At 46.4% G+C, this 12526-nt stretch overlaps 1 protein-coding gene across 2 annotated transcripts; it reads left to right on the top strand.

Moving 5' to 3' along the window:
* Positions 1-346: 346 nt before the first annotated feature.
* On the top strand, positions 347-11451 carry GABARAPL1 (GABA type A receptor associated protein like 1). 2 transcript variants are annotated; one of them, XM_073313038.1, is made up of 5 exons: positions 347-1017; positions 1098-1484; positions 5252-5330; positions 7200-7318; positions 8838-11451. In XM_073313038.1, the coding sequence occupies exons 2-5, from the start codon at positions 1395-1397 to the stop codon at positions 8901-8903; spliced, it is 354 nt and encodes a 117-aa protein (XP_073169139.1). In that variant the 5' UTR covers positions 347-1017; positions 1098-1394; the 3' UTR covers positions 8904-11451. The 2 variants fall into 2 exon arrangements, with proteins under 2 accessions (XP_073169139.1, XP_073169133.1); XM_073313032.1 differs by having other exon boundaries at positions 347-1484.
* Positions 11452-12526: the final 1075 nt, after the last annotated feature.

Below are 12526 nucleotides of genomic sequence, written 5' to 3'. Positions count from 1 at the left end.
ATGAATGCAAACAAACCTAAGATGGCACTTTTATTTCTGAACATATCCTCCCCCCCACCCACGGAGGCAGCATTAAGCTTCACTTTAAAGCTCATATTTTGCCTCCCGTGCCAAGTGGTTTGCGCTCAGAAGTCCCCGACTGATGCGGGGCGGGGGACGCAGCTGCGAGGCTGCCAGCGCCTTCGCACAGCCCCCGCTCCCGCCGGGCCGCAGCGCGGGGCGGGCTGCCTCTCTCCCTTCGCCCGCTCTGTCGGCAGAGGCGGTGGCGGCGGGGTGGCAGGTGTGTGACTCACCCAGATCACGCGCTCTCTCCCCCAGCAGCCTCTCGGCGGCGCTGGGGGAGGGGCGGCCGCGGCCCAGGCCCAGGCGTGGCGCAATGAGCGGGGTCTCGCGGGCACGCGAGCCTGCGGCCCTGAGCCCGGCAGCTGGGTGACGACACCAGGGCCCCGCCGCGAGCCGGCCACACGCGCGTGCGGCCCGCTCTCGCGCCGCCCGCTGCCGCGCTCTGCTCAGCGGGCTCCGCACCGTGGGCAACAGACGCAAACACGCAGGGGCGCAGCCCCGAAACGGAGAGGCGGGCCGGGAGACGGCCCCGCGCCGGGGAAGGGCGAAAACCCTGCGTAGACCCAGCAGACCAGAACAGTCCCGCTTGGTCACCCCCAACCCCCCCCCCCATGTTCCCCCCGTTGACGCTCTGCGCCCCCTGCTCTGCCCCTCGCTCCCTTCCCTTCCAGATGTCCCTGCTAGTGGCTTGGAAATGCTGGCAGGCCGCGGAGAGGCTGCAAAGACGGAGACTCTGTTGCTGGCGGGCTGCGTGTTGTTTTGTTTTGCAGCCCATGATCCTCCCCTTGCACACGGAGTGGTTTAGCCCTGAAGCCTGTTTGTAGCAGTAGCGTGTGGCTCAAGCCATAGGACACAGAGCAAGGGGGGAGGCCTAATTCTTAACGTATACTTGAAAGGGTTTGAAAGGCCGTATCTTCAGAGATGCAATGACGGGTGATAACTACGTATTTCCAGGTATATCGTCGTGTATTTCATTAACAGCCGTGTGCAAATACGATTTAATTAAGGTGCAGTCTCTCCTCCCTATTCTACAGGTGAGATGGTGCTGCCTAGAATGATGGAAGCTTCTCCCCGTGACATCACAATGCCCAATTTGCTACATCGTTGTTTGCATTTCATGATCAGCTGTGTCTCTTGCAGCCTGGGAAACTGCCACAAGGAGAATTTAGAGCAACGCCAAAGAACCTCAGACCGCTTCAGAATTTGCTGTGAACCACTATCTCTGATATCTAGGGCTTTGGAAGACACCTTAAATACATACAAATATATTTTATAATTAGAAACAACAGCATCAAAAGGGGAAACTTGAGACACCAAAAAAGACCAACAACATGAAGTTCCAGTACAAAGAAGATCATCCTTTTGAATACAGAAAAAAAGAAGGGGAGAAAATCAGAAAGAAATATCCAGACAGGGTCCCTGTGAGTGGAATATATAATTGTATCATCGTGTAGTGTACTGATTGCTGCCTCCTGGGCTTGGCTTGCAGTGCTGATTATGTTTTGCAGACAATTTGTGTGGCCTTGGTTTTATCAAATGTTCTGTGGTTTATTTATTTAAAGGGGGAGGGGTGGGGAAGAGGATTTGGGTTTGTTGTTATTAGTATTTTTTATGTCCTGATCTGCTTGAAATCTGCTGTCTATTTCCCGATCTGTGTTTATATACCTGTATCTATTTATTATATTGTTATATACCAAGAACAATACCATTTGATTTGATATGTAAATAGGTGATAGGGTATATCTCTCTGCCCCTTCCATCCATGATCTGCAGCGATTTAGCAGGGAAAAACGCTGCTCATCTTTTTTTTATGATAGTCTGTGTGTACGTTGTTGCAGGGTGGGGAGGGAAGTTAACCATTTTATTTGCAAAAAATGGTGGAAATCAATATGTGAGTTAGTCATATAACCTTCATGGAAAACTGGAGGGCCTGTATGATGTCATCAGAGATCTTCCTTTCATTTTATTTGCTTTATTTTCTTTTGGCCTGTCTTTTCAATACAACCTTACTCTGTTCTTGTCCTTGCATATAAGAGAAGATTGATAACAACCACTCAATCTTTTGACCTCTCTTTGTGGAAAAAACATCACACAGAAAACAAGGTCATGTTCTCCCAGCCTAGCTGTGCTTCCTCGTCCTGAAGTCCCTTTGGAGTGCTTATGGAAAACTTCTGTCTTTATGAAAATAATTAAGAAAGGGAAATGGACTAAACTGACTACATTTCTGCGGTCCCTTTTTATTAAATATTTTCAAAATCTTCTTTCTTTCCATCCCCACTGGAGATGTCTGTCCTAGATTTAGCATTCAGGGGCGATCTTCCAAAATAGTCTAGAATCCCCCGTGGACGCAAGAGGAAAGAAAAAATCTTGCCACACATTTTTGCTGCAATTCAGCACCATTTTATTCCTTAGGCGAAGCCCCATGCTTGGACTTGCAAGAGTTTATGCAAGTCAGAATCAAGGTAGTGCAGTGGCAGAGGTATATGTGGATCACAGGACTGGAGTAGTAGGTGGGGGTTGTTGCTAATCAGGAATGAGGTGCAGAGCCTTAGGCCTGGGATAATACAGGGTGCCACAGGTCAAGAGTGAGGTCAGGATCTGTGGTGGAGTCAGAGGACTAGTGTAGCAGGTTGTGCTGTGGGTAATGATGGATAAGTTCTGCAAGAGCTACGTGGGGGCTGGAACAGAAATAGCAAGGGGTGAGGCAGGTCAGGCTCGAGATGCATTGGTTGATCTGTGGGGGGAGGCCAGGACTAAAATAGCAAGGTATGCTGTGGGTTAAGGTGAACTGAAGGAGAAACTCTGTGTGCAGAGATCCAGGACTGGAACAGCAGGAGGAAGTCCATCTGGCCACAGTGGAAAATACCATCCTCAAAATCATTGACAGAGCTGTGTAGGCAATAACTGAAGACACGAGGCAAGCTTCTTTGAATCATTTCTGTGTCTGCCTTTCCTGACAGCGAGATCCCTGATGATGGTGTCCCTTCAGCTGTTTACTCTGCAGTGCACCCAGTACATCTAAGCATTTTAGCTGAGACAAGCGTATTGGCACCTTCCCACGCTACAGCAACCACCACTCAGTGGCAATCAGAAGATAATCTGCATGTGCCCTTTGGTTTTTCCTTTACCAGGTGTCTCTCCATCTTTCTGCAGACAGATTGTCAAACCTTTGGGATCAGAATCACTGCTGAGGGTGAGGGGTGGAGATAAAGTTCCAGGAACAGTTTGAATGGAGTATGGCTCTTTTGTGAAGGTTTCAGGTCCCTGAGAATGGACACCTGGGAAATTTATTATTTAGACAAATTGGCTTCAACAGCTATTCAATCAACCAAACATCCCCATCCCATTCCTATCTCCTTGTAAATTGTAGTCTCTGTTAAACTCTATTGGACCTCAACACTTTCCAGGATTTAGTAATCCCAGTACCATCCTTTCTTCCTCCCAAGCCCCACACTTCTTGTGACCTCTCCGTTCTTCCCCATCAAGGTAAAAATCATGCTGGGATTCACCCTCCTATCAAGAAGGTGATCTCATTGCTGCTTTCACAAGGTTCTCTTTGTCGGTGCCTTGGGAAATTGGAGGGAAGAAGGAAAAGTGCAACCCTAGCCCCACAGTCATTCACTCCTTTAGTCTTCCCCCCGCAACTCTCCCCCCACCCCAGACACACACTACAGAGTTACATCCAGCAATACCACGAGGGGGACAAGTGTTTAAGGAGATGGAATGCTAAACCATCATTCTTCACATGCTGAATACACAACACAAGACCTCCAAACTATCCCCCATTCACAACATCCTCCTCACATCAACACATTTACAACATCCTTTGTACACCCCCCCCCCCCCCAAGCTAACCCAAACCCACAAAGACATCCCACTCGCCACACACATCTGCAGTATCTTGGGGGAGGCAAGTCTCCAAACTTACAGAGATGCTAGGACCCACATTTTGAAAAAACAGCCTGTGATTTCATGTACCAACATTAAGTGTGTGTCAGCTGGATTTTTGTTCAGAGCTGCTGGGGATCTATAACTCCCACTGATGTCAGCTGGAGCTGTGAGAGCTTAGCACCTCGGCAAATCAGGCTGTAGGTGTTTCACATTGGGTACTCAAAAATAGATGCCATTTTTGAAAATTTGGGCCAGGTTTTTCTTGCTCTGACTTGCAAGAAAAGCACAGAAAATTCCATCTCTCATTCTAAGAAAATGAGTCCAGATGGCGTTGGGTGAATGGTTGCATCTTGAAGCTAAATGGCCTATCAATCTCTACTAGTCATGCTCAAAGTAAAAAATGAAATTGCTTGCCTCCATGTTTCTCCAGAGAAATCAGATAGTGCCAGGGAAATTTCTATCTAACTTTTGAATAGCTTCCCGGGCTCAGCAAAAAATTTCAAATGGAACGTTAAGTTTTCATGGAAGCTGCTCAAACCACCACATCTCTCTCTACTGTTTGAGTACTAATTGATTTGGGGTTAAATATTTGTCCAGTTGTACCTGTAAGTATTGCTTCCATCGTTCTGGACCTCTTTGTCTGTTTGACTTTGTCTACTTCTCTTTATATTCTTTTATGCAACATATACAGGTAATTAGCATATGGAACTCATTGCCACAAAATATTATGATGGCCAAGAGCTTAGTAGGATTTAAAAAGTGGTCTGGACATTTATGTGGATAATTAGAACATCCACAGTTACATTAGGTCAGATAAAATAATTATAAGGAATGTAAATCTTCATGTTCGCTATATATATAAACTAACCACTTAGTAATTGGGGTTACTAAGAAATTTCCTGTGGGGGCTGGCTATTCTGTTATGGGGTTTCTTGTGCTTTTCTCTGAAGCATGTGATAATGGCTACTGTTGGAGGCAAGATACGGAACTACTTGGACCATTAGTCTGATCTGATTTTGCAGTTCCTGTGATCCAACCTTGCAACTGTTCCTCCCTCCTCTACTTTACTCTGTGATACTTACTATTCCAGTCCTGAGCTCCCCACACAGCTCTGCCGCTGCCCCTCAATACTGTCCTGCAGCTCCCTGGCTTTTTGAGTGTTGGTCCCCAGCAGAGTTTGAGAGAATTTCCATGGGCCTGTAAGAACCGTCTCTCTTAAGGGACCACTTATTTTTCCAGTAATACTTTTTGGTCTGCTTTCTTCGGTGATTCTCATGTCCTGTTTCTCCCTCTCCAGGTTATTGTGGAGAAGGCACCCAAAGCAAGAGTACCTGACCTGGACAAGAGGAAGTACCTTGTGCCTTCTGACCTCACAGGTAACAAACCCTGCCTCCTTTCTTCCTGCATTCCAGTGAGGAAGTACCCAGGAATTCTTTGCACTGATATCATCATAATGAGAATATGCTTTGATGGGAGGATGGGGAGACCCAAGTAGGCAGTGTAGACACTGGTTGGAACCAGGGAACTAGGAATAAGTCCAACCAGTGGTTGGAATCAGGGAACTAGGAATAAGGACTCCTGGATTCTAGTCTCAATTCTGCTGTGGACTTGCCATATGACCTTGGACAAGCCACTTAACCTCTCTGGAACGTAATTTCCCATCTGTACTTATTGCACAAATCTATCTCACAAGGGGGATTGTGGAGCTTAATTAGTGTTTGTAAAGTACTTTGAGCTCTTCTGATGATGGCTCTATTACACTGTGTAAACACTGTGTGACCACTGCCTTTTATTATAATGAGAATGATTTAGCTGTGTATCATAGCCCTCAATACAGCTAATAGCCAGTGGCCATTCTCCTTTAGCTCAAGTGGTTAGGGCCTATGTCTTTGGATCAGGAGGATGTGAAATCGCTATATACTCCCACCACGAAATTCTGAGTGGCCATGGTATATAGCGCAGTGACAGTCGTGAAGATCCATTTCCAAATGGCCGTGGATTTGTCACTGTATGATTAAGTCTGATTCTATCTGGGGACACGAACAAAGGAAACATTTATAAATTAATTAAAGGAAATACATTTTTTCTGTAGTATATAATTAACTGCAGAACTCGTTCCCATGGAATACGGTTCAGACAAATACTTAGTGAGGATAGAGTGTGTTTTATGAATGAGAATAGCATCTGCAGTGACAATCGCTAAAGTAAAATTTTCAAGGGCCTTCAAGCTTCAGGATTTAAAGTGTCAGTTGATCATATGGTGGTTAGAAATCCTCGTGTCTCCCTTTACTAAAGCACTTCATGCTAAAATGAAGTGAAGGTGCTGTCAGAGTCTGGATATGGGACTAGAGTGTCCAGTGGTCTGAATCAGTATGGTGGAAAATGAGATACTGGTCTAGTCAGGACATTGGCCAGCTCTGGTAGTCAGGTGATGGGACATTAGACTGGTGGTAGGTAGTAACCCTGAAGTTCCTGTTTTCTTTCCTGCATTGCCCGTTTTTCCCTAGTCTGTACATAACACTTGTGGTCTCTTCTTACAGTGAAACTGAGAGTGACCTGAGCCCCAAATCAAATCTCAGGTCCCAAGGCATTTGTATTTTGGTGGGGAGGGTCAGAGTTCCAGCCTGGATCCAAATTTCATTTCAGACCTTTGTGTCTTTAACAGGTTGAACCAAAATCCCAAACTCAAATGACCGTGAACTTTGAGAAAGTTCAGGTGAAGATCTGAACTTTGCATTGGAGGGCCAATCTCTAGCATGAACTTCTCATTCTTGTTAATACTATATCATTGTTTAGGGTTTCTTCTTCCAAAGGTGTTGAGCAGACTGTGGGGAGGGAGGGGCACATTTCAGGGCAAAAAGGTGTTGGGCGCCTCAGAAGTGCAACTGGCTAAAAAATTGCCCTTTCTCCTCTGCAGATATACTGCAGGTCTCCACACAATCCCACCACAATTTTGTGTGATCATGTTATCTTAAGAGATGTCTGGGACTGGAATAGCAGGGGGGCTTGTGGGACCGGACTGAGGGGCACAGGACTAGAATAGCAAAGGGCTGCAGGGCAGCATTGCGGATAGCTGATAGAGCTGGGGTTTAGGGCCAGGAGAGCAGGAGATATACAAGTCAATGTCCGGTTGCATTTGCAGAAGTTTGTGTGTGTCAAGCATTCTCTTGACTTTCACTCTCTGATCCCTGTATCAATCACGTTCCATCCTCCACTGTTTCCCTTCCCTTCCTGTCCCTCTTTAGTTGGCCAGTTCTACTTCTTAATCCGAAAGCGGATCCACTTGAGGCCAGAGGATGCCCTATTCTTCTTTGTCAATAACACCATCCCTCCCACCAGTGCTACCATGGGTCAGCTGTATGAGGTAAGCCCAGCCCATCTCCTTGTTCTATCGCTATAGTGGCCTGAACAACTCATACCCTAAAATAATGTTACATATGGGAACTCCTCACTCTGTAGAGCTAAGCACTGCATGACTGATGATTCCTACTGGACATTAGCTCCCCCTTGAATGGAACTCTCCACTCTTGCTTGAATTCCACCAGCCCTCTTTGGAATGTTGCATTCTATGGTTAGACCAAGGGGCATGGGGAATTTGGCAGAGGAAACAAGAATTTTAATAATTAATTTAATGCTTGCTTAATTTATTTTCTTGTGGTAATGTAAGGGTGTTAGATTAGGAGTCAGAGATTTCCGGCAGGTCCACATTTTTGTGTTACAGTCCCATTCCTTCCAAGACAGATCCTGGGAGGAAATGTTGGTCTAGTGATTAGAGCACAGGACGGGGAGTCCGGCCTCCCCTGTTCTATTCACTGATGTGCTGCTAACATTTTAGTAAGGCTACCACACGTACATTTGTCTTTTGCCTGCGCTAAGTCCTGTTTCCAAGAAGGTGTGTTGGTTCATAGCTCAAATGAGTAGATGAGTGACTGGAGAACCTATTCATTTGCTTTCCTGTTTAAACAAAGACATTTTCTCTTAGCCAGGAAGAGGAACCACACCAGTGGGCAAACAAACATAATAAGTGCATATGCTGAAAAATACACTGAGTTTGACAGCACACTGCAGGGACCAGCATGTGTAATTTCAAATCTGTATATGAAGACCGCATAGGGAGTCTGAGGATCACCTTCCAGTAATCACTTTTTGAGAACACCTGATAATTGGTGCCATCTGGTCCATTCTAGAGGCCAATAATTTGCCCTTTGGAGAAATTTTTATGAGCCCAAGGAACATTGTCTCTGGCCAGGCTGCTTTACAGCTTTCTGAGATGGGGTGACTCCATCAAAAGCAGGAGAATCTCCTCCATCTTCCCTTCGCTGTAATAATGGCATTTTTTAAAAGGGCTTCCTCAGACTGCCCTGAGTACAATCATTATCCATCAGTAACCCTGGAGGGATTTTTTTTTTTAATGAAGGTGATAGAAGATAAAGACACTGAGGCTACTCTGCTATTTTTAGCCCCGGAGCACAAGCCCTGCAACCCTGAGTCAGTTAGCCCAGACTCTGAGGCTCTCTGCTGCAGGGTTTGTTTTGTTTTGTTTTTCCAGTGTAGATTTAGTGCCACATTCCTCCAGCTCCCTTCCCACAACCTCTCAATGGCATGCAAATGGAAGGATCCATTGCTATTATTTCACAAGCATTTGGGGCAAAACCATTTCTCTGTATGGACCAGAAACATCCACAAAGAAACCTTACTGTTCTGTACTCAGGCACGTCCAGGGTTCTCTGTGGAGGAAGGAAATAAGGCCCAGGGGGAGAGAGAGAGAGACAGTGACAGAGAAATGCTCTTTCCTTTTGCTGTTACAATGGACCCTGGTTGGGGACGTTCCCAGATGGTGAGTGTGTCTCACCCTTTCTTCCTTTCTCCCCTCCCACTCCCAGGATAACCACGAGGAGGACTATTTTCTCTATGTGGCCTACAGCGATGAGAGTGTCTATGGCGAGTGAGCACTGGTCTCCGGGCGCACAGGCATAATGGACTGACAGGAATGGTGGGGGGAGGGGGAAATCCACGTCGGAGAGGAGGAAGATTGAGGAGAGAGAGAACTGGAAAAGAACCACATATACAATGCCATCATTTTCACACATTTGATTATTATTATTACTGTTATTGTTACTTTTACAGCGGGATGGGGGGAGGAGGGAGGAGACGTGGCTCGATGGAGTGATCTGACTGGCTGACAGAAGGTTCTGAGCTGTGTGACTGGGAGCTTCCCCTTGTAGCGTTCTGCCCTCTGCCATGTGTGAGAATTCTGTTAGCGAGTAACAGGGCCTTGGTAAGCAAGCCAGACTCTCACACCTTCCAGGTAGTAGTTGGGGAGGGAGGGAAGGATTGCTGGGTGGCAGTAATGTGTGTGCACATTCTCTGGATGTGGGAGTGAGTATACTGTACTGTCCCTCTCATGCTTATCTTCATCATCTAGCATGGGCATTCAAGTGTGCCATGTGCTTTGGTGCTCTGCGTGCCCATATGAAGTCCCTATGCCGGGCAGCCTCATTTTAGTTGGTGCCCACAAATAGTTCCCCTACTTCTCCGTTAACCTTTCCTTCACCAAGGGTTGGGAATTACCCAGGCTGAGATGAGGGAGGTGAGATTTTTTTAATTTATTTTAAACTGCATTCAAGTGCTCGACCAAACATGTTGAGACCAACTCCTTCTGCCCCTTCTGTTGCAGCCCAGCCTGGTACATAAACCCTTTGGATTTAGTCTTCCCCTCCATGTCTCATTTATAGATCTTGCATGCCCTCTAAGAGCAGAGTATTTCATGGCCCTGCACACATTCTAACCTGGGTTCCTGTTGCTGGGCAATTCTACCACACTGTGGCCAAACAGTGGTAATTATTGGCGGGGGGCGGGGGGGAGGTGTAGTCTGAACAACATAAGGACAGATACTTTAGATATATGTATTTTTTTCTGAGCCAGTGTTGTCCTTACAAAAGTACCGAGAGATCTCATCCCATGCAGGACTTAAGCTGTGAGGCAAAAGCAGTGCCTTCTGAGTTGCACAAACAGTGGATGTTCCTAGAACTGCCATTAGTCAAATTGGGGGGTAGGGAGGGAGTTGAATTTTGGGGAAGCTTTATGTTGGAATTTGAGCAATAATAAAATAATTGAATTTAATTACTGTAAACTTTCCTCCATTGATGGGGGTTGGAGGGAGGGACCTAGAGGTGGGGAGAAGACCAGCAGGAGTGGAAGAACAGACAGACCCCAGATGAAGTGCGGGAGACATAGAATACCAGGGTTGGAAGGGACCTCAGGAGGTCATCTAGTCCAACCCCCTGCTCAAAGCAGGACCAATCCCCATTTTTTTCCACAGATCCCTAAATGGCCCCCTCCAGGATTGAACTTACAGCCCTGGGTTTAGCAGACCAATGTTCAAACCATTGAGCTATCAGTCTCCTTTGATAGACACTCTCTTTTCATAAGATGATTCTACCCCAACTCCCTATATTTTCCTGGGGAGGTGACAATGGGGTCTGAAAAATCTGGGTTAGCAATTCACTGGAGCAGAGAAATAAACACGCAACTAACCTCTGGTGATGTGTGTGTGAAATTTGTCCTAAGATTTCTCTAACTTTTTGAACTGTTGTTCCACTAAAATAGATAGGAATAAAAAGAGCATGTTGTGGATCAGGATTGAGGGACATTGGCAGAGCAGTGTGGGAAGCCCCGGACTGGAAAGCAGGGTGGGCTGCAGGACAGGATTGAGGGGCATTGGCAGGAGGTACTGCAGTGAGGACTGAGACGCATTACTTTAGAAAGGGGAACAAGAGGAGAAACATATAGATAAGCATTCCCTACTTGCATCCTGAATTCAGGTTTACTCTTCCATCGCACACCTCATGGGATACTCCTCCTGGGATGATCGCACACTCAAAATACCATTATAGATCACTTGGGTGTTGTCTAGGATGTCATGACATAATTCTCCCCCAGCCCTCTTCCCTCCACTCCTCTCTGTTTATTGGGGTATTTCCTTATCCTTTGGTTGGAAATCCATGTTGGCCTTTCATTTCACAAGCTCTGAATGTTCTGAAGGTTAGAAAAATCACTTTGGGTGAAGGCATGCTGGGGGCAACGGCGGCCATTGCACTTCTCTCCCCCAGTCTTGTGCTTGCTCACACACTTACCTCTACACGTGTGTTCTCTCTCACTCTCGCATGCTCTTGCTCGTGCATGCCCAGGGGGAGACAGCTGCAACCTGGGGTGTTTGATTTGGTGTCCATACCTCCCCCTCGCACCGTGATGTTTGTGGGAATAATTCTGGCCATTTGTTACATGTGGGGTTTTATGTTGGGGTTAGTTTGTTTAGGTTATTTTAACTGGATTGTGGCATTTACCTCTGTTTTCGCTATAGTCTAATATTGTAAAAGGCAATGACGATAATTTTTTTCTGTGTCAGTTATTCTAACCAGCTGCAGGTTCTTGTAAAATAAAGTTCATATTGTATGGGCTAAATCAACCGATCAATAAAGACACATTTGAAAATCAGGCTTGCTCTGGGCTGGATATTAAATGCAGTTGGCTGTAATACTTTTGTGTGTCACTGAAAATGGCACTGCCTCCCACTGGACAGGATATACCACAGTAATAAATCATTACTTCCCTTTCATAACATACCAGAGTTCCGCTCACGTGTTGTGTGTGTGTGAGAGAGAGGGACAGTGAGCGTATCCCATCCCCTCTGGATGATACATAGATCATCATATTTATATCTGTCTCCCCACCTAGCTGTTCACTATGACATAACTATGACTCATTAAGGACTAAGCAGTGTGTGAGGACTTTGTAGAGTGGTATGTGCTGGGCCATTCCCTACTACTTGAAGTGTAGTAAACAAATCCAGCAACAGTGAGCAGGGGAGCGCTCTGCAAATACACCACAGACTGGGATTTGTGGTAGGCGGAGGCTTCAGCCTTCCCAAGAATGGTAGAGACAGTGGTGGGCTAGGGCCCACTCTTTGCCTTGCCATGCAAATATGGACCTACAGTGGCGGTAGCCAGGGCCTCTCTTCTTCCCTGCCTGCCAAGTGTATGGAGTAGTGGTGAGCCAGGAAGGAAGGGAGGCACAATGGAAGGTTGGGACTGTGGGGCTCCTTGTTCATTATCACTCAATAACTGCATCAAACCTGCTCAGTGGAGGGTGGTGAAGCAGTGGAATGGGTTACCTAGGGAGGAGGTGGAATCTCCATCCTTAGAGGTTTTTAAGTCCCGGTTTGACAAAGCCCTGGCTGGGATGATTTAGTTGGGGATTGGTCCTGCTGTGAGCAGGGGATTGGACTAGATGACCTCCTGAGGTCTCTTCCAACCCTAATCTTCTATGATTGGATGAGTTCACAAGTAAAAAGGTTATGTTTTAACTGCTGGCCCTGACTCAGCCTGGGATCTGAGAATGAAACTGGACTGTTTCCATTTTGAACATCACCACTAATAAAGATTCTCCCTGCCAAACTAGGGTCTTGGTGACACCTGTGCATCTCCACAATCAGCAGTGGGTTTGCAGAGATATAACTGATAGGAACTTAGTAAACAATTGTGTTGGTGATGCAAGGAAGGAATAGGCTCTT

The sequence above is a fragment of the Lepidochelys kempii genome, chromosome 1, assembly GCF_965140265.1.
Source record: "Lepidochelys kempii isolate rLepKem1 chromosome 1, rLepKem1.hap2, whole genome shotgun sequence".
In the NCBI taxonomy this organism is placed as follows: domain Eukaryota; kingdom Metazoa; phylum Chordata; order Testudines; family Cheloniidae; genus Lepidochelys; species Lepidochelys kempii.
Note: the sequence above shows the minus strand (reverse complement) of the source record. Positions and strands in the feature narration are given on the sequence as shown.